At 45.8% G+C, this 24,743-nt stretch overlaps 1 protein-coding gene and 1 long non-coding RNA gene across 3 annotated transcripts; one reads left to right on the top strand and one right to left on the bottom strand.

Moving 5' to 3' along the window:
* The first annotated feature begins 1,148 nt into the window (after positions 1 to 1,148).
* Positions 1,149 to 24,563, top strand: LOC135369434 (uncharacterized). Its single transcript, XM_064603023.1, has 5 exons — positions 1,149 to 1,327; positions 6,996 to 7,095; positions 24,176 to 24,239; positions 24,346 to 24,410; positions 24,481 to 24,563. Exons 1-5 carry the CDS (start codon positions 1,149 to 1,151, stop codon positions 24,502 to 24,504), a joined length of 432 nt encoding a protein of 143 aa, XP_064459093.1. The 3' UTR covers positions 24,505 to 24,563.
* Positions 19,385 to 20,632, bottom strand: LOC135367812 (uncharacterized). Of its 2 annotated transcripts, none has more exons than XR_010414526.1 (3): positions 20,553 to 20,632; positions 19,990 to 20,101; positions 19,385 to 19,827 (listed from the first exon to the last, which is right to left on the bottom strand). It is a non-coding gene; the product is annotated as an uncharacterized LOC135367812 (long non-coding RNA). The 2 variants fall into 2 exon arrangements; XR_010414527.1 differs by having other exon boundaries at positions 19,385 to 19,776.
* Positions 24,564 to 24,743: the final 180 nt, after the last annotated feature.

Here is a 24,743-nt window from a genome sequence, read left to right as displayed (position 1 = left end):
CGGCACTCAATCTCAGTCTCAAGGAAGTCCAGAAGAGATGTCAGTGTGTCAACAGTCGACTGTTCATCCTTCTGTTTATAGTATTCCAATTCGAGTTCCTTGGGGATCTTCTGCAGGACAGCCTCACGAACGGCAATCGCGTACTGGCTCAGCGTGACTCCAAGGCTCTTCAGGTTCCTTATTCTGACTGTAACCGTCTCGTGCAGCTCACGCAAACCTTTGACATCGCTGATAGACGTCACCGGCTTGAGATCAAAGAGCGATCCCATGTGTTCGGTCACCAGAAGCTCGCTCTTTCCAAACCGCTTCTTAAGGATCTCAACTGCAGTCGCGTAATTCCCGTCGAGGATCGTAAGGCCTTCAATGGCACGAGCTGCTGGTCCGGTAACGAGGGAGACAAGATATTTCAACCTGTTGACGTCAGTCAGACGCTGGTTATCGTGAACTGTTGCCCGGAATTGGTCCCAGAAACCCTGCCATTTAGACAGGTCTCCGTTGAAGGTGTCGATCTTCAGCTTCGGCAGGGTAACACCATCTGCAGGGGACGCGAGACGTTGGACTGTCGGCAATGATGGGGCATCACCTGTAGCGGGCGACACTTGCGTCGAGGTCAAAGTGACCAGCGCAGCGCGGACTTGAAACCTGATTGCTATGACCCATTCCAGATAGCGGTCGCAGGCCTCGCACTCACTTTCCACAAACTCGTCTGCGATGAGGTTCTGAATCACCTGGTCTTGCTGGCTAAGGGCTGAAAACTTCTCATCGAGGAAGCCTAGCTTATCTCGTAGTTGATCGCGAGGCAAAGGCGTCGTAGTCAGAAGAGTCTTCAGTTCGGTGACAGTACGAGTAACCGAAGATCGTGCTGACGTTCGAAGCTTCTTCAGGTGCTCGAGATTCGCCATTGTCCAGTTTCGGTACGGTCCCTCCTTCAAAGTCTTGTCAACGCTCCTTGGTCGTATATAGTCCGGGGCTCCCGGGTTTCGGCACCAAATATAGCAAGACGTGAAGCCAAGACGTCCGTACCGAAGGAACCGTTCGGGTTTATTGCCAAAACGAAAAGGTAATGTCGGTGGCGGATGCAAGGCGCGAGGTCACGAAGCCAGCGGTGACTCATCTTCCTTTATACCCATATTCAAGTTTTTAGGTGCATGACGCAAGCAGATACTGAGAAAAACGGCCCCGAAGGAGGGACATCGGTGACGTCACACAGGAGCAGCGAGGGAAGACGCGCGTCTTGCAAGCCAAATGGAGGAGAGGAGTCCGTGACGTCACACCGTGGGTCGTCGTTTTGTGGCCACGCCTATTTTCCGGGCCAATCTAGCGAGAGGCAAGATTCTGTTTGCAACGGTCTCCTCATAATAAGTACGACGCATATACTTACATTATGCTTCAACACATCAGAGAATGTGTCGCAATACCTTTAATCAACTGTTCCTTTCAATCATTAACGAATGACGTACGCTATGACTCTTTGAGATGCCTGTCTCTGAGATACTATACCTGTCCTTCTACAGACTCGGTGGCATCAGGCAAACACATCGTCCCACACGTATCAACTAAGTCTGAGGTGATGCCTAGGCGCTTCTGCAAACTACACCGCAGAAGAACGGGAATACCCCGGAATATTTTAGATGAAATGTGTACACATGTAACCGGCATAGCATCTAACCAAAATATAGGAAGTCAATCTATTTCTCGACCTTCCTATCTATCCGAAAAAAGTAAGCGGAAGGGAGTATCTTAGGAGTGTAGCGTTTAAGAAATGAGTACAAGTTAGTTCCACAAAGTGCTTAAGTTAAGATGCTAGATACTGGCTTCTAGAAGCATTTGTAAGGTAAATCACTCCAAAAAGTATTGAAGGTAGAGTTACTTGAATAGAGTATTTAAGATACGTACAAATCTGGTCATGTGTTATAATACTCATTCTCTGAATGCATTTGTGTTCATTATAATACACAAAATTGATGTATTGCATGTTTTATAATAGTATATAATATGTAATACTTACTGAGAGGTTCTACTTAGCCGATTGTTAGCGATGCACTTTATCGCAGTGGCCATGCAGCGACCATGCGAACGCAGTGGACGTTTGGAAACCAAACAGCATGACAACAAGAAAATTTGTCATTTACATATTCAAGGTGCTAGTTGACCTACCCTATGAAAACAAAAAGACGGACAAAATTAGCATTTCAGTTTGGGAGCACGCCACGTTAATTTGAATCTGTTCTTTGATGAGGTGATCTCATACCCTGCCCTAGGAACTGGCTATAGTTCAACTTGTTCATCCTTACTTGTTAACTGCATTGTTGGTTGTTATCGTGCGGCGTTAAAGCCACGGGTATTCATAATACGTTTGCAACGAGTCTCAGCTCAAATCATGCCATGTCATCCCTTTTCGGTCGCTCACGCTTAAAGGGGTTGGTACATTTTCATAGATGTGGTTCGTTACATCATGGATGCATTGTACCTCACGCCAGAGTACAGAGGAAAAAATATAGTTCTCCAGGTTGTACTTAGCGAGATGAGATACAAGGCCTCGAAGACACTCCCGAGCAAAGCGCAGACGTCACAGAGCCCCGAGTTGCGTCCATCCCCATTGGCTGCCGTAAGCACGTGACTTCTCGTGCGCTTCCTCACTGGCGCCGCCGAAGGCTGTGATGTCAGAGCCGCATGAGTTTCGGTATTCGCGATGCCCATTTGCTCCGCTTCCATCACCCTGTTCGCCGTGAAACTTTCAATGCAGGTTCACATCGGTTCAAAGAACCGCACTTTACGTTTATCTGGGATAACCTGGGATGACCTGTAGCAACCCCTTTAAGGTTCTCCTCCTATTATGAATGTTTACCAGCTTGCCGCTATTCTCTCAGTTTTATCAAGTCTCAACTGTTTTGAATATCCATGTTATTATCACTAGTACCGTTATTTGTTGTCTTATTACTCCTATATATCATGTTATTTAGAGAGGTGAGCGCGGATAACATTGACAGTATCCGCACTGTGCCCTGGCATGTAAGATCCGCGACCGCATCCGCAACCGCGCGGTATTGAGTACATCCGCAACCACACATCCGCAGTCATTGTATTTGTAGGAAAAGATCCACGCCACGAAAATGCTATCTTACAAACGTTTTCACTTTTCAGCGTGAAAACGAATCAGGAACATTCTGTCATCGGGAATTGGCCAATAAAATGCCAATAAAATGGATGACACACATCGACTAAAGTCCCTAGATCACTCTGACCTCTTTACTGACCTCCAGGGGCTTTAACATCGACACCATTGTGGCTCCACCTGAGGAACGTCGACAGAGACACTGGTGCTTGTTTGCGGATAAAATACGGATATCCGTGCGATCAGCAGAGGTGCGCGGCTTTATCCGCACTTTATCCGCGCGGATTTCAAAACGTTATATTTTTATCCGCGAACCATGATGTTGCGCGAATTTCAGTGCGGGTCCGCGGTTATAACGCACCAGCGCACATCTCTAAACGTCTCGTTAAACTCGCACCTCGATGATCGGTCGCACCTATAGTAGGTCTCTGTCAGTAGTAGTCAGTAGTCAGGTAGTCATTCATTTTGATTTTTATGATGCCCCTGAACAACCGTAGTGTCAGGTTAAATAACACACCTAATCCAACGTGTCAACAGTTTAATACAAATTTCGACATGACGCTAGTGTGACGTCATGACGACAAAACAGACAAACGACATCACATGATGTCAGTGAGGCCGAAAAATAGCGCAGAAACTGAATCACTGGAACAGTGGCAGAATTATGACAGATAAAAGTTTGCTGCAAAAACTCTCCTGACATTTCATTTAAAAAAAAAAGGAAACATAAAGAGAAAAATGGGAGAAGTGACTCATGGTGACTATAGAGCATTTGGTCCCTCTGGCGACGCGATACGCTCCTACGTTTCATGTTGGTGTAGGTATTCCCCCCGGGGATTACACTGATGTGTACACCACCATATAGTGGGCAACATTCTGCTTAGGATCCTCTCGGTGTGTACGGTGCCTGCATCTCCTCAGGGAGCTGTTATCACAGTTGATTCGCAGGCACTAGACCACAAGGGTGAGCGAAAAGACCGGTGCCACCCCACCGTACCTAATTACATTTCCACATATTTTTCTAAATACGATTGTCAACATCATCATCAGCATCATCATCGTCGTCGTCGTCGTTTAATTTTTAAAAATCGCGATTTTTGGGGCACCTTATAGGCGATTTCTCGAACGGCGAACGCGAACAAAAAGTGACCGAGCCAAGTGGTAGCATGCGTAAAAGAGGAAATAAGTTAGCCATCGAAAAGCCAGTCAGCGGCTGGAATCGAACTCCCAATTCTCTACTACCGGTTAGCGCACCTGGCCGGTAATCGAAGACATGCTGCTTTCATATACGACTGAGTGCAGTGTCACCCACTTTTGTGACTTTGGGACTGAAGGGCAGTGTCCAAGGCAACCTATTTATTTAAAAAAATCATATTTTATTACTATTTCGGTTTCGGACATATAAGAGCGTGTGCTTGATGCTTGGATTTCGTCACATCTCCTTAGCGTCTCCTCCTAGAACACTCTTAATTTATGGACTTTTATTATGAGAATAAGAAAAACAATGACAAGTCGTCTTCAAGCTCAGAGCGTCACAGGGCTATTGTCTTTCCTCTTAGGGGTCTTATCATCTGGAAACGTAATCCGTATCGGTCGTATGGCAATCTCTTAAGCAATCCTTACTCGAATCGAAATCGGAATTTGTGGTCAGATCACGTTACGTGATTGTCACGACATGCAGACAACGAACTTGACATATGTTGTTCCACAAGCTGCCATAACCCACCCGCAATTCTTAAGTGAAGTACGACGTCTAGGTTATTTGCTTCTTTCTTCCGTGCCGACGCGTTTTTGACGTTTTCTAACTTCACCACATAACACATTCAAACTTCACCGGGCCCAATGATGAAAGACACATTCGTGTTTCGCAACACTTCGTACGTTAATTGTTCCCAGCTAGTGCCCGCTTTCTTCTCAAAACATAATACATAACTGTATCACAGTCCTTACTCGCATAATTAGCGCACCCCAACTTGGGCGGCCAAATGTTGGTGCTTTTCTTGTCCGCGCACTTTGCGTACCCTGACTTTAGCAGCACAGCGCGCATCACCGCAGGACGACGGCTACGATTCGCTGCGAGATCGACCTATAGGGGGCGACACCGTCACCCCTCTAGTGTGGATAACACGCCGGCCGACTTTCGGAGTTGATGGTTCCTTACCATAATTGCTTGTGTATATCACTTGTGTCGCGATAGTACGATACTGTTCGGTTCCCCAATGCTCCACCTAGTGCCCTGAACGCGGAATAAACGTGTAATAGCAGACGACGCGAGGAAGCTATCCACCCTATGGTAGTTCATCGTTTCTCCGCACCGCGCCGACACTGTTCGATCTCGCGAACAGCGTATACACTCTTAAAATAAAGGGTGTACTTTCACTCCTTTTCCTTGCCCCATATATCACTCCCTTTTGAAGAGTACAATTACTCTCAAAAAGGACTCTCCTCACTCCTTTCAGGGAGTGAGGAGAACCTTTAACTCCCTACTGGAGAGTAATTGTACACTCAAAAGGGAGTGATATATGAGGATATGAGGAGTGATATATGAGGGAAAGGAGTAAAAGTACACCCTTTATTTTAAGAGTGTAGAGCGAGTGCTTGTTTTCCTCTCCTATTTGCCGCACCCCGTCCACGGCGCCACATGTTTGGAATAAAAAGTTCCGCTAATTATGGAAGCAAATACTCCATTGTGTGCCGTAGTTGGTCTTGATTGTGTTGCACAAGAGCGTCGTACACCGTTACACGAGGGAACATTACACGCACCTCATATGCAGCGCACGTAACAGATTGTACTACGCGACGACCCTGTAAATAATTATGCTGGTTAAATAAAATCACAGAGCTCTAAATGTGCGTCGAAAATGAGGAGGCACCTTGCTACATAGGCACGGTGCTGAACGAAAAGCCTATGGAACACCGCAGTGACGGTAATGACATGTTTCATTCTGCGAGGAAGGATTTCTGCGGCTTAGTGCCCCTTTAAAGCCTCCAGAGACTTTCACTGGTTCGGCCTTCTGAAGAGGTGCACGTGTGAACTCGTACGCCCAGCATTGCACATACTTACACCCCTGCCACACGGGCACGAAAAATGTCATTAAGTGCGTAATGAGTTAAGTCGTAATGTCATTCGTGCCGCGCTATACTGAGATATTTAATGGCACTCGTCTGAATGACAGTTTCCGCGTAATGAGATCGCCACAACTCATTCGCCCACAAAATGCGTATCCTCGCTCCCATTGTCTGAGCACGAGAGCAGTTTTTAAAACTTTCATATAGCCACTCTGTACTGCGCACTGCGCAATTATTTTATAAATTACACGAAAGCGAGCATTATTTTTGGCAAAATGCCTGGCGTCGTTAACGATTGCTTTTTTGGATATTTACTTTTGGCGTAGACTGCCACCTGACAGGCAAGATGACAACAGTTTTCAGACATGGTACGGACCGTCTATTATGAAACAAAGCAAATTTTCTCATTTTGTGGGTCATCATGGGTAATTTCAATCTCTTTGAACACTTTGCGCTCAATTGTCCCATCTCTTACGCGGTTAGTCGGAGACCCGCATCGACATCATCGCGTTTAATGTTATTTAAATCTGACGTAAAGCAATACTATAGTAAGAAATGGCATTCGGGACCCAACTGACATTACACGCTAATGTCGTTTTTTCTTCTCTTGTGGGACGGGTATTATATATACAAAGAGGATGATGCGTTTTTCGTCTGTCGCTGTTTTGCAATCCAAAATTACAGATTAATTGCCATGCCTTCTGGTGCGAACGATTATCACGTCTCTCACGACGAGCTGATATTGAATTGATATAAATCAGGATCTCGTGAACTGATATAAATCAAGAATCACATTTTAACTGTCTTGCAGGAAACCTGCTGGTCATATTAGACCGTATTTGCGGTCGCCCTGGAGTTCCACTCGATGCAACCCTGTTTTGCCTCACATAGTCGTGCATCAAGTTCAACAAGTAAGAGTCAATAAAATGAAGCAAAGAACACCCCTATAGTCAAGCATAAGGCGAGCACAGCGCAATGGGACGTAATAGAAATCTTCCAGGATGTGATTTCCAGCTGTCCATCACATGTGGAAAGCCACGAGCACGAAAATGTCAGTGGGATATCTGAAGTGTGTCGATGATTGTAAGGTAGTCTCGTAAGGTACAGTAGTTTTGGGGTATCTCGGACATGCAGTTTTTTGCCTTCGCGGCAGTACGCATAGGATTTCACAAATATCTACAGCTTGCTAACCTCACCGCGAAAATTTTTTCCTGAACTGAACCACTGTTCCACTTCTCTTTTACGACACCGTTGCAGCAACGTACCAGCTTGAAAGACGTGTCGCCCATAATGATCCTACCAACAGTCGTCTCGCTGACGACGTCTGTTGATTACCCTTGCCTGCACCTTCATGAATGCAAATAGACAAGAAAAAGCTGCGAAAAACAAATAAAATAAGCTCCTGTGAAACAACGACGAGCGCAGGTGTCCTGGAGCACGAGAGCTCCCTGTTCTGCACAACTTGAAAAAAAAAAAAAAAATCTGCACTCTTTGAAAAAGCGTGTAAGAGAACGAGGGGACGGGATGGATATTTCGTGACGTCAGTAATTCCCCCTCACAGGGTGATCATGTGACTCGTGACGAAGACCGGCGTAGCGAAAGGGAGAGGAAAAAGAACGAAGAAAGGCACGGGGAGCTGTCGACGTCACGTGAGGCTATCGGATCGCCCATCCGAGTGTTCTCCGCTCGCGGTTTTGTAAATTTCATTATGCTGCTCCATAATTTATCTCTCTCTCTCTGGCACAGTTGCAAGTGTCAGCCGCAAAAATTGGGAAATAGAGGTACATTGTTTCGGAAATATTTCAACACCACTTCGTGCTAAGGCCCATAGGACGATAACACTTGATCACTCACATGCGTACCACGATGAGACGTGTCCTCAGCATCGAAAGACGAGATGTTGAATAGCATGCACACACCTTACTTAGGGCTTCAGGAAGGGCACTTGAGTAGGAGCACATAGATACTTGTTGCGTCAAATAAATGCCAACGCTGTTGAGCAACTTTCGAACAACACAAGTCTTTATAACCTTGCGTTTCTTTTTCATATGCTAACTCTTGGCCATGACATGAAGCAACTAGGGTGATAGGTGTGAGGAACGAGAGGGACAGTGGTAGTAGCCCCTTGACGTCTACCAGAAGCAGGCCTGAGATTGGCCTCAGTCAGGGTTACCCGCGAAACTAGACGACCTCTAGCTGACACCTACGTCCACAGAGGGGATCATGCATTTATGTTTCCGCCGGTCTCTCACGGAATGCAGGCTTAATAATTTAAACAAATTTCAATATGAATTCGGTGGACGTGCAGGGTACGCAGTCCAAGTTCGCGTCGACTTCAGGTACGCCACAATGTGTGTAACACTGAGGTTGCCATCTATCACCTCCATTCCACCCCGGAGGGCTCCGGCGGCTTAAAGCTCTTCTTGAGCCTTAGCCCTAATGATAATGAGCCCTATAGCCATCCTTGAACCCGAACCTTCCATCACAATGCTATCGCAGACGAAATTGAATTAAAGCTCGGGTACTTTGTTCCTGTTCTGCATTCTTTCTTGCGTGCCTGTGAGTGAAGGGAGCATCAAAGGGGAGGATTCATTCAGGATCAAGCAAAGAGACGTTCGCTTTAGCTTTATTTTTGAAACATTATTTTTACTTCAATGCTGACACTTGCAATGATAACAGAGTACCCTAACATCTAAATACCCTCGTCGTGAAAACCCATTTTATTCTTGCTGCAAGTAATTTCTCTAACCGTTCCCTAAAGAAACATTCCGATATGGTGCAAGTAGGGTCATAGCGGGTGTCTCTTAACTAGGAATGTTACTGCAGCGCTTCCATCTTTCCCAGCAGCAATGGACTATTTCAGAAAAATCTCTCCGGCGTTACACGTGTAAAACTCTGTACAAGTCTTGGTTGAATGATAATCTCAACTTGATGCTTCAACGCATCAGGCTTTCTTGTGCTTGGAGGAGCTACGAACAATGAAAAATCGGTGATGTTCAAAGTTCCATATCCTACATCCGCATGGCTTCAAAGTCATTAGGAGCACACCACCCTTTTTTTTTCATTTCCTTTTTTACAGTTTCAGATAGGCAGTTTATATCTTTCACGATGGCGAGCAGCCCATCCCCTGGCCTGCTCGTCGTATTCGATAGCTGTGTAGCAGTATAAAAATATTGTGTTGGAAATATACATACGCCACGAAAATAGGTCTCCACAAAGCTCGCTCGTTGCCTCTTGTAAAGGTTAGACCAGGGCTGTGCAGGTGATGAACAATTTCAATGCCATGGTCGAGTGCATTCATTTAGACAATTTTTTTAGTAAAAGATGTTGCGCAAATACAGCACACCAACGCAAAAGGCCCCCTACTAAATCAACTATATCCCGTGCAGAGAACTTGTGAGAATTGTATACAGCTGTATGTCGTCTATCTTCTCAAGCAATTATGAACCGCGGGAGGTGGTGTGTGAGACATTGAATATTCTTAAGAGCGAGATTCGATTCTGCACTAGTACGATGTGTTCTTTTTTCTTTCTTTTTTACATGCGTGTTCTGCAATACCTTTTACTGGATTCGAGCATATCTCAACGTAAATCATGCATCCTTAGCACGCTATCGACTCAAACGCGAATCCTAACGGAATGTGGAACCCACAAATGCTCTTGTTCGTAAACAATTCTTCTATAGCGAAACCGAACGCGAAGAAACACGGATTGCACAGTCTTGGTGTAAACCTTTACAAACGGCGAAAGCCTCGTGGACAACCGAGAAGGTCATCCTGAGTACCAGGTACTTGCGAAAGATACAGAGGCACTTCATTGTGCTTGGTGCATTGTCACCAAATGCTCCACGTCCGCAGCGAGCCGTGTAGAGTTGATCGCGCACTCGTAAGCCACATTGCAACGTGCATCATAGTGCAGCTCATGCAGTCTCAGCTGTTGGATTCTGCAAGTCCGTCCCTGTAGATGCAAGCCACAGAGACACTCCTAGCTTGTCTCAAGGGTATAGCTCCGCCTGGGATGAGAGACGCGTGTCTATTCCGTGGCACCCTGCCATTAGCATTCGTCCTGTTTGCCATGCGCTTCGTGAAGGTAGCGATGTCTGCAGACTTGGAGAAGGCGAAGCAGATGGCAAAACACGGAGTCAGGAGCACGATGAAACCGAAAATCGCAAGACACAGTCCTTTGACGGTGTCCACCCGGAGGACGAGGAAGACGCCTCCAGTGAGGGAAGCAGCTCCGAGCACGAGGAAGCAACAGATCGTACCCCGAGCGTCGCCGGCCACCGAGGCGATGGTCACGCCAGCCGGCATGCCTTGGCACGCTGGGCCTCCGCGCCTTCGCCGGACGCTACAAAAATGAGGACGTCAGACGTGAGATAACATTGGCGATGAAGTCAGTTGTGCAGTGCTATTATGGGGAGGTTGTTTTTACATGTAGGTAGAAAATAGAAGCGTTGCTTTGGCACTACTTTATTACTTTTGTGCAATGTATTGTGTGCAGAATGCAAACTGATAGAAAGCGCGCACCAAAATGAAATCTCCCGAGACGTGCATCTTATGAGCTGTGGCGCCACCGAACATCTAGTCAATGACATTAGCATTGTGCGAGAGCGTGCGCAAGGGGGAAAACGAGTGGGGATCGAGAGTGCAAGCGGAGAGGAAGGTTAGAGCGAGAACAGGTGTGCCGTGGCAGAGGGCGATGCCTGAGCTTAGTGTGAGCGAGTGAAGCCAAGCCACACCATGGGGAGCTCCAAAGTCACTCATGTGGATAGAATACAATCTGCATTCAAAGTATGAACCGTTGATAACGAGTAAATTTCCGTTTTAATGTATGACTTCCGAGGTGTTCTTTGCATACGAATACGTTTGTCAGCAGGAATTGGCGGGAGCATCCTGCTAAGAAAGTCCGGCTCCTTAGTTCCTGTGGTGTGAATACGTACACTGCGGTATATGGGATCTGTTACAACACATAACATACTACCTCAGGCTCCTTAAGATGATATTTTGGATTATTCCAAGCAGCAAAACGTTCTTTCTCCAATATTGGACCAATATTGGCAATGTCGGCCCAATATCGGACCAAGATTGGACCAATATTGATCCAATATTGGGTTAAGACGTTGTGCTGCTTAGGATCTTGTAGGACATGTCAATGCAAGTTGTAGTGAAAGACGAGTACAATGATGCCCGGTGGCACACGCGCAATAGTTGCCCTGGATGGTACAATAAAAGTTATTTGGGGGAGCACGAAATAAGGAACGATCTGTGTTCTTCTCAAGCCTCCATAGATGACGTGAGAGTTGTACGAGGGCCGGAAACCGAAGTACACCTGAGACGTTATCAAGCAGCGGTTCTGCTGGGTTCCCGCTTTACGGTCCAGAACTCTTCGAAAGATCGCGAAGCTGCGAACGCTATACGCGTGAAGGCGCAATGTGTGAGAGTGTTGTTTGTTCACACTTGCGCAATCGCAGGTGTGAACAGCATTGAAACAAATTTGTGCCGTGGCAGCCACCTGTGACGGAGAAAACGTCTCATTTCTGGAATACCCGGATGAATTCAATTTCGAAGAACTGGACGGCGTGCGCGGTCACACCTGAGCGAGACCCACGATCGATACGTGACCTACAACGAGAAACGGCGGGAAAAGAAATAAAAAAAAAAAACAAGTCGCGTGGCAAGCACGCGACAGTGTGACAATGTACTGTGTCGTCGTAGCGCTTTCGGGATATACTCTCGAAATTTCCCTGTTTGATTCTGGGAAGGACCTATTGAGAAACTGAGAACACATAAAAGCCAGTGATCCAGACAATACTTACTTCAATCGCCGAGTGAAGCTCTTGGTATATCTGTCGACACTTCGACCGGGTCCAGCAAAAGTGCTGTGGCAGTAGTGATCACTACTGCCACAGCACATTTGGTGGACCCGGGACGTCAATTGTTTGTGTTCTTGGACGTCTGCACGCAACTCTCTTGTCGCACGTCATCGTTTCTCCTATTGTCCGTATATCCGTTTCGTTGTTTATCCATTTTTGTGGTTATGGCACTATATTTGCCTGTCAATGTCGGAGCACCTTGCTTTCCTTTTTCACCTACTACACAGTTGCTAAGTTGTTGTTGCTGCTGTGCTGTGTGCAGTCTGATTTCGGGAAGAGTGGACTGGCTAATTGTTTTTTGTTTGTTTGTTTCTTTTCTGCCGAATCCGTGGTCTACTCTAGCCCCGTTGTCTGTGCAGTCCCTGTTCTCCAACACCGCTGGACTCCAGTCATCGCTGGACGGACATTAATGATTGTTCAGTTCTAGCTCGGAGTAAAAGAAGAATATAACGTCTGTTGATGTTGATGTTGTCGAAAAAAAAAATGAAGGAGAGATTCAATTCGTCACACGATGAGTTCGACTACTTCCATAATGAGACCCCCTACCGCGAAGAAAGAAAACAAAACAAAGAAACAAAAACGCCACTTTCGCCCGCCCTGTACGTTGAGACGATAAAACAAACACGAATCAAATCAGCGGTCAGCGCAGTGCACAATGAAGCACAGAGTCCTATAGTGAACCTGTAGTAGCCTCTAATGCACTACTCCTGATAAGAGTCACAAACGCTGACAAGGCAGCATCCATCTTGTCAGGTGGCCAGGGACCCAGCACTTTTACGAGGTCAAGGTTTCAGTTGTCCAGTCTGTCGATATCAGATTCCATAGTGGCCCTTCGAGATGCACATCACTAAATTTCTCAACAGTATACAAAACGTCTCTGAGAGACTCACCGCGCGAAAGGTACATCATCGGCTTTTTGCATCCAAACCTCTCCTGCACCTGACAGTCTATTTCAGAAAACATTATAATAGACAGATGGCAATGACATAGATGATAACATAAATTACGGTAAATCATACAGGCATACCTATACGGTACGAACAATAAGCTCTACGGTTGGATTGCTGTGCTATTGATTTGTCCGGTTACTTCTCTATTACTATTCAATCCTATTGGCTGTCTTAGTCGCAGAGGGAAGCTGTCATATATAGGCGATGGTTTCTATGGCAGCAGCCACTGATTGCGTTGCGAGGTTCGTCACGGGCCAGGGGCCAAACTGTCGGACACATACGCCTGTGCTGTTCGAGAATGCCAATCAGATGCGCACCAAACGGCCACGTGTACCGTTAATGTAACTTGCTTCTCCTGCGCAAAAAAACGTAGTAGAACGTACCGATAGTGGAGGGGAATGGTAACGCAGAAACCGATAGTGTTCTTTTCGACAATTTTTATTGTAACTCCAGCATACGAGGAGCTATAAATATGGGATTTTAGTATGATTAATGGAGGTATAAACTATATCGCGCTGGAGACGAGTCTCTTACAAATATTCTGCGGATGTTACATGAAGCGAGGTTGCGTTTACAATAACGGAATGATATCAATAGCGGGAAAATACGCGGAAGGCGGAGGTGGGGTAGGTCATTTACATTCACTGTACAACAGTGGTTTATCTAGAATCCCAAGCATTGTTGAAAAAAATGGGGGAGGGGTCATTATTATATAGTTACGTCATTACAGCTTAACATATCGTTACCGACATGTGTCTAAGTCTGAAATCACAAGGTAACCCCCTGTAGCTGTATGGGGTACACAGGTGAAAAAGTTAGGGGGCTATCACTGAACATTTGGGGTAGGGGGGTGTAGGGGGGTCTGGATAAATCACTGCTGTACAATGTTTCATTGACCTAGTTCACCGAGTTCAGAAATGTATTTTAAACCTTATAACAAAAGTGCTTTGTGGACAGGTTTAGGTTTCTGCAGAAGCTTCAACTCACGTCTTATCTGTACGTGAAAAGTCTCGCGACAACCCGAGCAGCTTTTTAGATTCGAGAAAGTTACCAAGCAGCCGAGGAACATGGGTGATTTATGAAAGAAACTTAAGCAAAGGTGTGGCATCGATTATACCAAACCACGTACCGTGAGGTACTGTGAGGTACAACGTCATGTATGACCTAAGGTACTGTATCCGAGGCCCACAGCGGATCAGGTTATCAAGTCAAAATGTGCCGTTTTTCGGACTCCGTGTACTTTTCCGTAGACGCACACAAACATCTAAATAAGCGGGCGTGTAGCAGCACACATGACATACTCTCTGAAGGCGCCCTAAAAAAACTAGTACATACATGTTGTAATGCGAATGTGCACACTTGAGCGATGATTTTTCATGTTCGATTGTTGGGTGCCCCATTTAACGATGCAAAAGTTTTTTTTTTTTTTAACCATTGTAATCAATAATGGGCCTCACTGCGTTCGATCCTCGAAAAGGTAGTGCTTGTGGACATGATAGAGATGTCAAGGCGCTTTTATGCTGACACTATTGGTTACCTGGTTACTAAGTTTCGATGTTTGATATTCAAAGTAGATTCCTCCTTGTTAGTACAAAGTTCAATGTATTTTGTTGACGTTGATCAACACAATATCGACGTCTGGACTTGGTGGGTTATACAGGGTTATCATAGTGCGTAGGTACTTAGTGCATGACGCTGTTGTGGGAGTGCCGGTACCATTTCCTGTTTGGCTATTTGTCTTAATGAGGTATCGCCGAGACATTATTGCTGATGGTAAATAAACATTAAAATGTACATCGTTCCCAGGGGTAAAAAATACCTATGTCACTATAATCAACTACTCTTCCCATCAACAAAAAAACGAGTTGACGCGCGACCAGAGGGCCTTTTCTGTGATTCTATTGTTATGCGCCGGCACAACAGCAGCACAGCCCAAGTCAAATCTCTGTCCATCGAATCGATCCCATCTATATTTCGATACATGCGCAGAACACCTGTTAATACTTTTACATGAACCCCGAAATGGCGCGTGTTTGCGAATGAATGGCGCGTAATATTTTCCTTCCTCCTCTCGTCTTTGTCCAGCGGAACACACACATTTGGCATTCTAGATGTCAGAGCAAGAAGTCAGTGTTACCAAATACTAAATTTGAGATACCACCGTGAATTTGCTTGGAAGAAATTTCCTTTTCGCCGTTCACTGAAGCAGAAAACCCCGTGTGATTCGTGAGTAACTTTAGTGCGCGTTATATATCGCTACCGTTCCACTTTCCCGGTCGTCGATGCTGGGTAAAGTGGACCACCTATATCAATTCTCGTAGATCGCGTCCTCCGACGTGGCTGGCATCGTCGCACAAACAAAACAAAGATATGGTTACATTGTATACATCGCACGAGAGTGTACCCCGAATCATAAAACTTTCGTTTTTTATTTTTTATATATTTTTTGGCTAAACACGTCACGCGGTGTACGAGAAAGATACGAATCCCGCAAGATCTAAATATACTGCGCACACGACTAACTGTTCACAGTCCCATGCACGAGTGCACACGCAACTTCACTTGATTTCCTGAACGAGGCTCACTCCGTTACACAGGTAGCAGCATAAAAACTCGGCGAAGTGAGAACGACGTAATTTATTTAGGAGCGGCACGGTCGAGCACCTTCGTTGTAAACGTGTGTATCGGAGAGGGTGCTCCAGTTCGGTCCCTTCCCGTAAAGGGGGCCTCCCATGGTGCGTGAACCCCGTTTTTATCTCAAAACTCTCCTGCTACGAGAGCATTAAAAAAAAAAACGCCCTGAGGACGTGCCTCGGTAAGGAAGGGAGACGTGCTTTTCGGCTCTTACCTGTGACCGAGCGAAGTTGTCCTGGAGACCACATCGAACGGAGTGCTTGCCGGCCGCCTCTTTCGCTTCTGCCGACCGAGCGCGGAACCCTGGCAACGGGCGATTGATCACTCACGTTGGACAACATGATTCCGGTTTACGGTCATTCGGGAAGGAACAAAGGACGGGAGTACGGGAGTGTACGTGCACGTACGACGTTTTGGTCGCCAAGAAGTTTTCAGGCGCTGGAACGAGATGTGCTGGTTCCGTTACCCCCGATATATCCTTGTTCGAGTGCGAAATGGCTACCGCAATTTAGGGCGTGACGGGATTTTTTTTTTTTTTTTTTTTTTTTTAGGCCCCAGGCTCTAACTTCATGTAAGGCACGTTGAATCGGGGCGGCAGCCGTCTTTTTTTTTTTTTCGAATGCGTGATGGATCACAAGAGACACTTGTTGGTTGGAACACTTTCTGACATTACAGATCTAAATGTTCTCGGTTTTACGAAAAGGTGAGACGACTTGGATCTGCGACCTTTGCCGCAAAGCTTTTCCAGTGGCGTCTTCAGAATCTCTCTCTTTTCGTTGACTTCCTCCTGTCCGTGTTTTTTTTTACGTCATATTATTTCTTTTTATTATTACTATTTTCTCAGTTGTCTCGCGACGTAAACCCCCAATTATAAATAAATAAATAAATATACTATTTTATTTATCACAAAGTGATAGGGTACCAATGACAAAAAGCCACTGTGACGGGGTCACTGGTCCTCTACAGTAGCAGCGTCGTCATCTGGATATTATGCACGAACATGCAAAATACACACAAAACCGAAAAAATACAAACAAAATGCACTCATGATATGCTAACAACACGTACACTTCTCTGCAGTTTTACGTACAACAACATCCCGCGATGCAATACGTTCGGAGGAATTTAGCAAATCGGGGTTAATTGTGTTCAACAATCGTGGAAGTGTTTGTTGCATCACCACCAAATGAAGTTCTACATTTTTTAAAAGTCAATTTTTGCTGGTGACGGGACGGATAACTTCACACATTTAGTAATAAATTACAAGAAATACCAGATTGTTGTTTGCAACTGCTTCTCTGTAACTCAAGAACAGTTTGAAATAGATAACAGTTTGTAAGCCGAGAAACGTCATCATGACGTTGGTAGACAGACTGAAACCGAAACAAATCGGAAGGGGAGGGCTGGGTTCCACGAATGGGCACTTGTTCGCTGCCTCCTGTTGAAAGAAAAGTAGGACCGAAAGTCGCGTCCCTTTCAGGGACCATCGTAATCCCCTCAAGACCGTGGCTTTCGGGCGCGATCTTGTTCGCCCTTAGCTTCGAGCATAGTTCAGCTCTACCAAATTGGTGGCGCTGTCGAACACTATGACGTCATTTGTTTACAAACAGGCAGACGTCTATTGTACATGCAATGAATAGGTACAATATTTTTTTCGAATAAACCAGTTGTTGCGCAGTAGGAGGGAAATCCTTCTACAATACGGAGAAACCTTTTTTGGACAATAAATAGTACATCATCTAAAATACATTTACTTTCATGTGCATCATTAGTTTACCTGAGAAAAAATTAGTGCATAATACATCATTGCAATTAGTGCATATTACATAAACATATTCATTTTATATTCATTCCCCCTGCATTCTGACTTACTCTGCTAGCTTTAGTGTTTGCTTTGCCCGACATCAGAATCGAAAACCGCGTAAGTTTATATATGGGAACATAAAAACAAAAACAAAAGCACTGAAGACGATCGTAGATTTGGTAGAAGTCTACGATGTTCTTCAGTGTCTTTGTTTTTGCGTTTTTCAACTATGGTCTTGAGTGCCCTTCTACGTCTTTATGCTTTATACGTGGGACTGCAACAACAACAACAATAAATGAAGAAGTGACGATGACATGGGATGTGGGACTGCAAATGATCAGTGTGTTATAGCTTCTGCGGGAACTAATAACTGAAATGCTTTTTTTTTTTCGAATTCTTTTGTGTGATTGCGCGACGTACTGGGAATCTGAGTTGGCAATTAATCTGATTTTGGTTGCGCTTTCGGTGTGCAGTCAGTGTGTGTTTTTCTTCTCAGTACCCACGTGGTGAACACGCCGCTTTCGCTGTCACCTGGACGTCGTGCGCCATGGAATTGCTGCTGGAAAGGGTTAGGGCTTTATATATCTCTACGGTATCTGTCCTTCTCAATCTCGATAGCGCAGCACTGGCCGCACCCAGTGACGCTGCGTTCGGCGTGTGCCTGCTCTGATCGTCATTAGTGAGGTTTAGTATATTGTACGCTATCACCTTTGCGTACGTAAGGGATTGGTGGCTCTGCGCACGCGCGATACATAAACAGAGCTTTGAGCATTGCGCAGGACCACTACGCTATCCCTTACGTACGTTATCGCCTTTGCGTACGTAAGGGATAGCGTGATGGTTCGGCGCACTCCGCGAAGCTTTATGTTTTGCGTGTGCGCAGAACCGCCAACGCTATCACTTACGTACGCAAAGGCGATAGCGTACGCTGCACTAAACCTCTCTATTAGTGAGTTTTAGCAAACCGTTCGTAAGGTTTATCGTGTGTATCGGAACCAATCGCAGCCGCATGTGACTCAGAATCTTATCTACTGATTGGTTCCGGTTGATACGGTGCGACGCAAACCACGTTATCAACGGTTTGCTAAAACTCTCTAATAGACAGTTCTAGCACATCGTACGCTATCGCCTTTGCATACGTAAGGGATAGGATTAATGGTTCTGACGCACCCCCATAGCAGAAAGAGTATCGCGCAGCGCGCATTATATCGTACCCTATCGCGTACGTAAGGGATAGCGTTGGTGTTTGTGCGCACGCGCAAGCAGAGCTCTGTTGCGCAGAACCACCACGATATACCTTACGTATGCAAAGGCGACAGCGAACGTTATATTAAAATTCACTATCAGCTGATCGTCAAGTATTAACGCCACTCTACGGAAGCACGTTGATTGTGGCGAGATAGCACGAGATTACGGCGACCGTCGGGTGCCTTGAGTGTGGACAGACTTGCCATTCTCTGCTCGCAGTTTGAAGAAACGGGAATGGGCGCCCGACGGTGGGAACGTGGCTGGAAGTTAGTTTTACCAGGCTCAACACTTTCAGCAAAGAAATGAAAGTGCTTAGATTGCTTAGAGTAAGCACACACACTCCGCAGAAGGTACCCATTTTGCAGGTAGCATGGGATAAGGACTTCAGAGATTTAGCCTCAGAGAACACCAATAGGTCAGTTGTACCTGTTTTATCACTTTCAGAAACAAGATAAAAGTGCTGAGGTTGAGCTCAGCTTTAGAAGGTACTCTATTTTGTAGCTGGAATGGAACTGGAAGAAAGTTCGCGAAATTTGACCTCGCAGAACACTAAGAGCAGATCGCCAAACCAGCAGATGCGAGGTCCATACACAACACAGAGCCTCCAAGGGAGTGTTCCGTAAGGTTCTCGGGAACCTGAACCCATCGAGACCTGTCTAGCCGCAGCCCCAGAGAACACAAGCAACGCTCAGGTTAACTAACAATAGCATGTTTATTTGCATACGCCGCAGTTCCCTGCAGAAGACAACTGCATCGTCAATGCTGTTGTTGCCAGCAACAGCCATCAAGATGCATTTCTTTTCCGCTGTCGTAGCGCTACGGCTTGAAAAGCTTCAGGTTCCCTCACAGTAGCAAAGGAAGATTGCACGTCCTTGGAGACTGTCAGCGGCAACACTGGGCCACAAGTGCAAGATGTCACCGGAACGTGAGCCAGCCAGGAGTTGGGTGCAGAAAGACCTCGTCGGTGACTCAGACAGCCGGTTGTCAAGCGTTCAAGTCGATGAGAAAATCTGACCTGGGGTCGCTATGGCTGCCGAGCTGTTGAGACAGTGGCGAACGGAGGACGTGCTGTAGGAGGTCCTGTGCTAGAGAGTTGGAATTCCTCTTAGGCGGCATCACCGGCAAGAAAAGACAAACTGCGTGAAACAGCAAATAAACACAACGTAAAGAAAAAAAAAAAGACTATGAAACACTAGCAAAAACCGCTGACAACTATCTACTCATGTTCCCTGGACAAGCCAGCCCCAGAAAACAACATTCAGGTTAATCAGCAACAAACATCAGAATTATTCGCTTACATCGCCGTTCCCTGCAGTAGACCACTGTCGTAATCTGCCGGTAGGCGAAGGAACCCGTCTGCCGCTGCTCATACCAGTCGTCAAGATGGCTCTCCTTCCTGCTCTCGTACCGCTACGGGTTATACAAGCTACAAATATACAAGCTTCCCTCGCAGTAAAGAGGGAAACTAGCACTACCCACTACCGGCGATAAAACCTTCCCAAACAGCACAATGTACTGGAAGTCGAGTGCAATAGGGGTGGACGGTATGCGTCTTATCGAGCTGTTGAGACAGTAGGGTACAGAGACGTCATCAGCTGTAGCAGATCCCGTGCCCAGCACTGTTGAGGGAGCTGGAATTCCTCTTGGGTGGCATGACCAGCAAGAAAAGACAAACTGCGTGAAGCAGCAAATAAAACGCAAACAAAGAAAAGAAAGCTGAAACACTAGCGAAAACTATCTGCTGACTCCTATGGCTAGAAACTATACCAACCCTAACAATTACCGTCTCATGTTCCCTGGACAAGCCAGCCCCAAAGAACACAAGTAATTTCAGGTTAACCAGAAACAAACAGTCACTCACACAGTCTTCTCCTGCAGTAGTGCCGGATGCCGAAGGAGCTCGTTTGCCGCTGCTCACACCAGTCGTCAAGATGGCTCTCCTGTCTGCGCTCGTACCGCTACGGGTTATATAAGCTACAATTTCCCTCGCAGTAAAGAGGGAAATAGCACGTGTGAGGCCACTATCGGTGATAAACCTTGCTCTCCCCACGCGTCTTATCGAGCAGAAGATAATTTTAAAAGATGTGTTGATATTCCAGAATAAATGCGCGTGCCATTTTGCCCACACGGGGGTACCATGTGACCCACAACAAGGTTCGCTGATTATATTCACAACATCCGAAATTCGACCTTCCCTGCAGCCCAACTCTTCGATCAACCCCTCCCCACAAAGGGCCTTGAACGTAGGAAACAACAACAATAACAACAAATAAATCATGACTATGGCCTGGGGTGATTCACCGCTTGAGAGCAGTACACTAAGAGCCAGGAAAGCGGTCCTTGTTCACAGGCTAAGAACGCAATCTATTACGACATCTGCACATATGTACAAGCTTGGCATGGCACCGTCACCGACTTGTGGTTCCCGCTCCGCCCTCGGGGACTTGGAACACGTTATTCTGCATTGTCCGACTCACCAGGGTTCCAGGGAAGTGATGCTCTGGGAGTTCCATGTACTCCCGGCCGATACATTCGAAGATGTCATTTATCCCAGGGATCAGCAAACCTGCGCAGGACAGCACGTGACGTGCTACTGGACTTTGCTTTGAGCATCGGACTGTATTAGGTGCCTCCCTCTTTCTGTCTATCACTTTCCTTCCCTCCCTCCCGCCCTCCCTCTTCTAATGGGCCTTCGGCAGTACCCCCCCCCCCCCCCCCCCCCATCTTTCCCTCGCGAGTTGCCCAAGAATGAAACATATCCGATGTCGAAACGATGTAAACCATGCATAATATTTTTCTTTTCACTTTTATTTCATATAATATATAACAAACAAAACAAAAACGGCTACACAGGATACTGAGGAAAACAAAAAAGCTACATTACGTAGCTCGACGTGTCCCTGTTGTCCTGCTCTTCAGCCAACACAGCTGCGGTTAAAAGAGAGAGATAGAGACTATACGTACATTTCATGATATCATAATAAAAATATATATATACAAACACAAACGGAAGAATAAGCACAAAGTAACGCTTAGCACAAAGACGGGTGCTTAATGCTAGAAGTGTGTGTGTGTGATTGATAATAATTTAATAATGATAGTGAGGTGCGTGATAGATTCAGTTTATTATATACGAGAAAAAGAGCATCATGTAACAACTGGGTCTGCAGGGCAAGACAATGACTGTGTAACCGCATTTCGTTCGCAGTCTTTGAATCTGGCAAGCCGGTAGTGTGCGCAAACCGCGTGCTTGATCATTCTTTACTATAGTCTTGCTACATTGTGGAAATAAGGATAATTTATGTAATGTGCGCGTCTATAAAGAATTGCCGATAGTCGTACTGCTCTATTGCTCTTATGAAAGTTAAGTCTCTGATAAGCCTTTTTGTCTGTTGTTCTACATTCTGTAGTATTGAACCGGGGGTCGAGAAGCCAAGGCAGGGCACTATTTACTGAGTTTTCCTGATTGTGTGTGATTGATTTCACTTAATGTATTTTCCTTTTTCAACAAACTCTTCCCGTCCTTATTGTGAAAATGGTGGCTGTGCTATCAATTTTTGTTACCCTTCACCTTATTGGGTGCTACTTCTACAGCTTCTACAGTTACCCTTCCTAGCCTAACAAGACTATATGAAGTTGAAAACCATTCAGTGTTTCTAGGCGTCGTTGTTGCAATTAACTCATCTGAGCAAAAACATAGGAAATGCATGGGTATGACCAAGCGTATTTGATAAACTTTCGGCGCTGACAAACTATTTTATCTTTTTCGTTTCATCCCTTTACGAGGGTTATCAGCAGGTTCACCTCAAAGTTTTCACGGGGCATCATGTCAGGTTGTTATCTAGGCGTGCGTGATCTTAATTGATTTGACGGAGCGTTTCGCGCGATTCGGTTATCTTTATTCAGCCAGTCTAGCAAAGAACGGGACGTGGGAACATGCGCAGTTAATATGTTTGTCGTACACAGAAAACACCGCACTCCGTCGGCGCAGCTCCCAGGACAGCAGTGAAAGCACTGATGTTTGGAGGTATTTTCCCGCTCTCTTTTTCGCATAAGGAATACGGAATGTTCCGAAAGGCCTTCCGGACGCCAGTATGCAGGGGCGGCGGAAGGAGGGTTGCTGTAGACCCCTTGAATTTGTGAATGAGGCGCAAAATTCCCATGGAGGTGATGCGCCAAAGTGTTATCTCGGGTTCCGCATGCGAATAAAATGTCATAAATCCTTTCCCTTTCCCTTTTTCGGGTCCCGGGCATGAATTGCTGGTGGCGGTAGGGGATGGAAGGGAGAGCGGGTTGGGATATGTGGTCCCCCTGAATTCAGGACATTGCGTCGCCCCTACCAGCGTGTAATCATCCTTGGTCGCGTAATGGAAAGGTACCCTACTGTTCACATGCTGTTTACACTAAGCCTATGTTATGCCAGCTATCTGTTAGACGACCGAGACAATTCGCCAGCCGCCCAAATCAGAAAACATCCCTCCCCACCAAGGTAGGAACACGGGCCACGGGTCACATACAGACAGACAACCTACACTCTAAGAAAAAAAGGAGTAATACGGGGAGTAATTGCAACTTCTACTCCCGTAGTCTGCCCAATTACTCCCCATTTTAGTCCCCTAACCCGACATTTAGTCCTGACATTTACTCCCCAGGACTGCAAATTTTCAGTAAACATCGCGAATGGTCTCCTGAATGCAACAGTCTACGTTGGTCAATTTGAACGACATAAGGCTGTACAACTCAGACAACGTAGAAATTTTCCAGCCACACAGAGTAAGAAACAGCGCATCTGTCATTGCAAATTGTGCCCTAGTATGGTGAAGATTTTATATCACTCGATATATCACGGTTGACGGTTCGCTTCAAAGTATTTTCATGCATGCACACCAATTATGTACCTGGGACTCTTACAACAGCGCGTGAAATGCGGTCTCCACTCTGTGACATTCATTTACTCCCGTGCATTTACTCCCGAAAGGGACTATTTTTTTGTGGCAATGCATTTAGTCCCCAAAAGGAGTAAAAGTACTCCTTTTTTTTTCTTAGAGTGTACTTCCGGAGAAGTCCTCGTTCACAGTTCTAGCCATGGCTAGCCCCAAGCGCGATGAGCGCGCTATTTTCCGCGGCGGACGTAGAGCCCTCGTCTGTACACCAATCAGGGGACGGTGAATCTTAATAGATTTATTTCGAAGCGTTTATTCTTCAAAGTTTATTTTTCGGAGTTTATTTTGAGAGGGGAGTTTTCTCATGATTTATATTTAAGATTTTATTTGGCAAGATTGATCTTTAAGAGATTTCTTTTTGAATGTTTTATCTTTAAATTATTTATTTCGGCGTCATTCCTTCATGACAAGTTCCCTACGGACTTCTACTTTCAACGGTGGAAGGACGAGGGCAGAAGTTGACTGTACAGAAAATCAACAGCCAAAATTTGGACTCGGGAAAACACTGATGATGTTAGTCACACATATCCCTTATTTTCAGGAAGCGTGGGACTGGAAGAAGGACCTGAAGGGCCTTCGAAATCTGGCCTCAGAGAAGACCAATGGTCAGTCTTACCTGTTTTAACAATCTCTGCAAAGAAATAAAAGTGCCTATAGACTGCTCACAGGAAGCACACAAACTCAGTATAGGAGGCACTCCTTATTTCACAGGTAGCATGGGACTCGAAGAAGGGCCTGAGGGACCTTCGAAATTTGGCCTCAATGAACACCAAGAGGTCAGTCTTACCTGTTTTAACACTTTCAGCAATATAGATTGCTCACAGTAAGCACACAAACTCCGTATAGGGGCACTCCTTATTTCGCAGGTAGCATGGGACTCGAAGAAGGACCTGAGGGACCTTCGAAATTTGGCCTCAATGAACACCAAGAGGTCAGTCTTACCTGTTTTAACACTTTCAGCAATATAGATTGCTCACAGTAAGCACACAAACTCCGTATAGGGGCACTCCTTATTTCGCAGGTAGCATGGGACTCGAAGAAGGGCCTGAGGGACCTTCGAAATTTGGCCTCAATGAACACCAAGAGGTCAGTCTTACCTGTTTTAACAC

The sequence above is a fragment of the Ornithodoros turicata genome, chromosome 9, assembly GCF_037126465.1.
Source record: "Ornithodoros turicata isolate Travis chromosome 9, ASM3712646v1, whole genome shotgun sequence".
Classification (NCBI taxonomy): Eukaryota; Metazoa; Arthropoda; class Arachnida; order Ixodida; family Argasidae; genus Ornithodoros; species Ornithodoros turicata.
This window is presented reverse-complemented; position numbering and strand designations above follow the sequence as displayed.

Coding starts and splice junctions, on each gene's coding strand:
- LOC135369434 (XM_064603023.1), top strand. CDS start 1,149: ATGACGCAAGCAGATACTGAGAAAAACGGCCCCGAAGGAGGGACATCG. Junction 7,096..24,175: donor TCGTGCATCAAGTTCAACAA/GTAAGAGTCAAT, acceptor CCTTATTTTCAG/GAAGCGTGGGACTGGAAGAA. Junction 24,240..24,345: donor GGCCTCAGAGAAGACCAATG/GTCAGTCTTACC, acceptor CTTATTTCACAG/GTAGCATGGGACTCGAAGAA.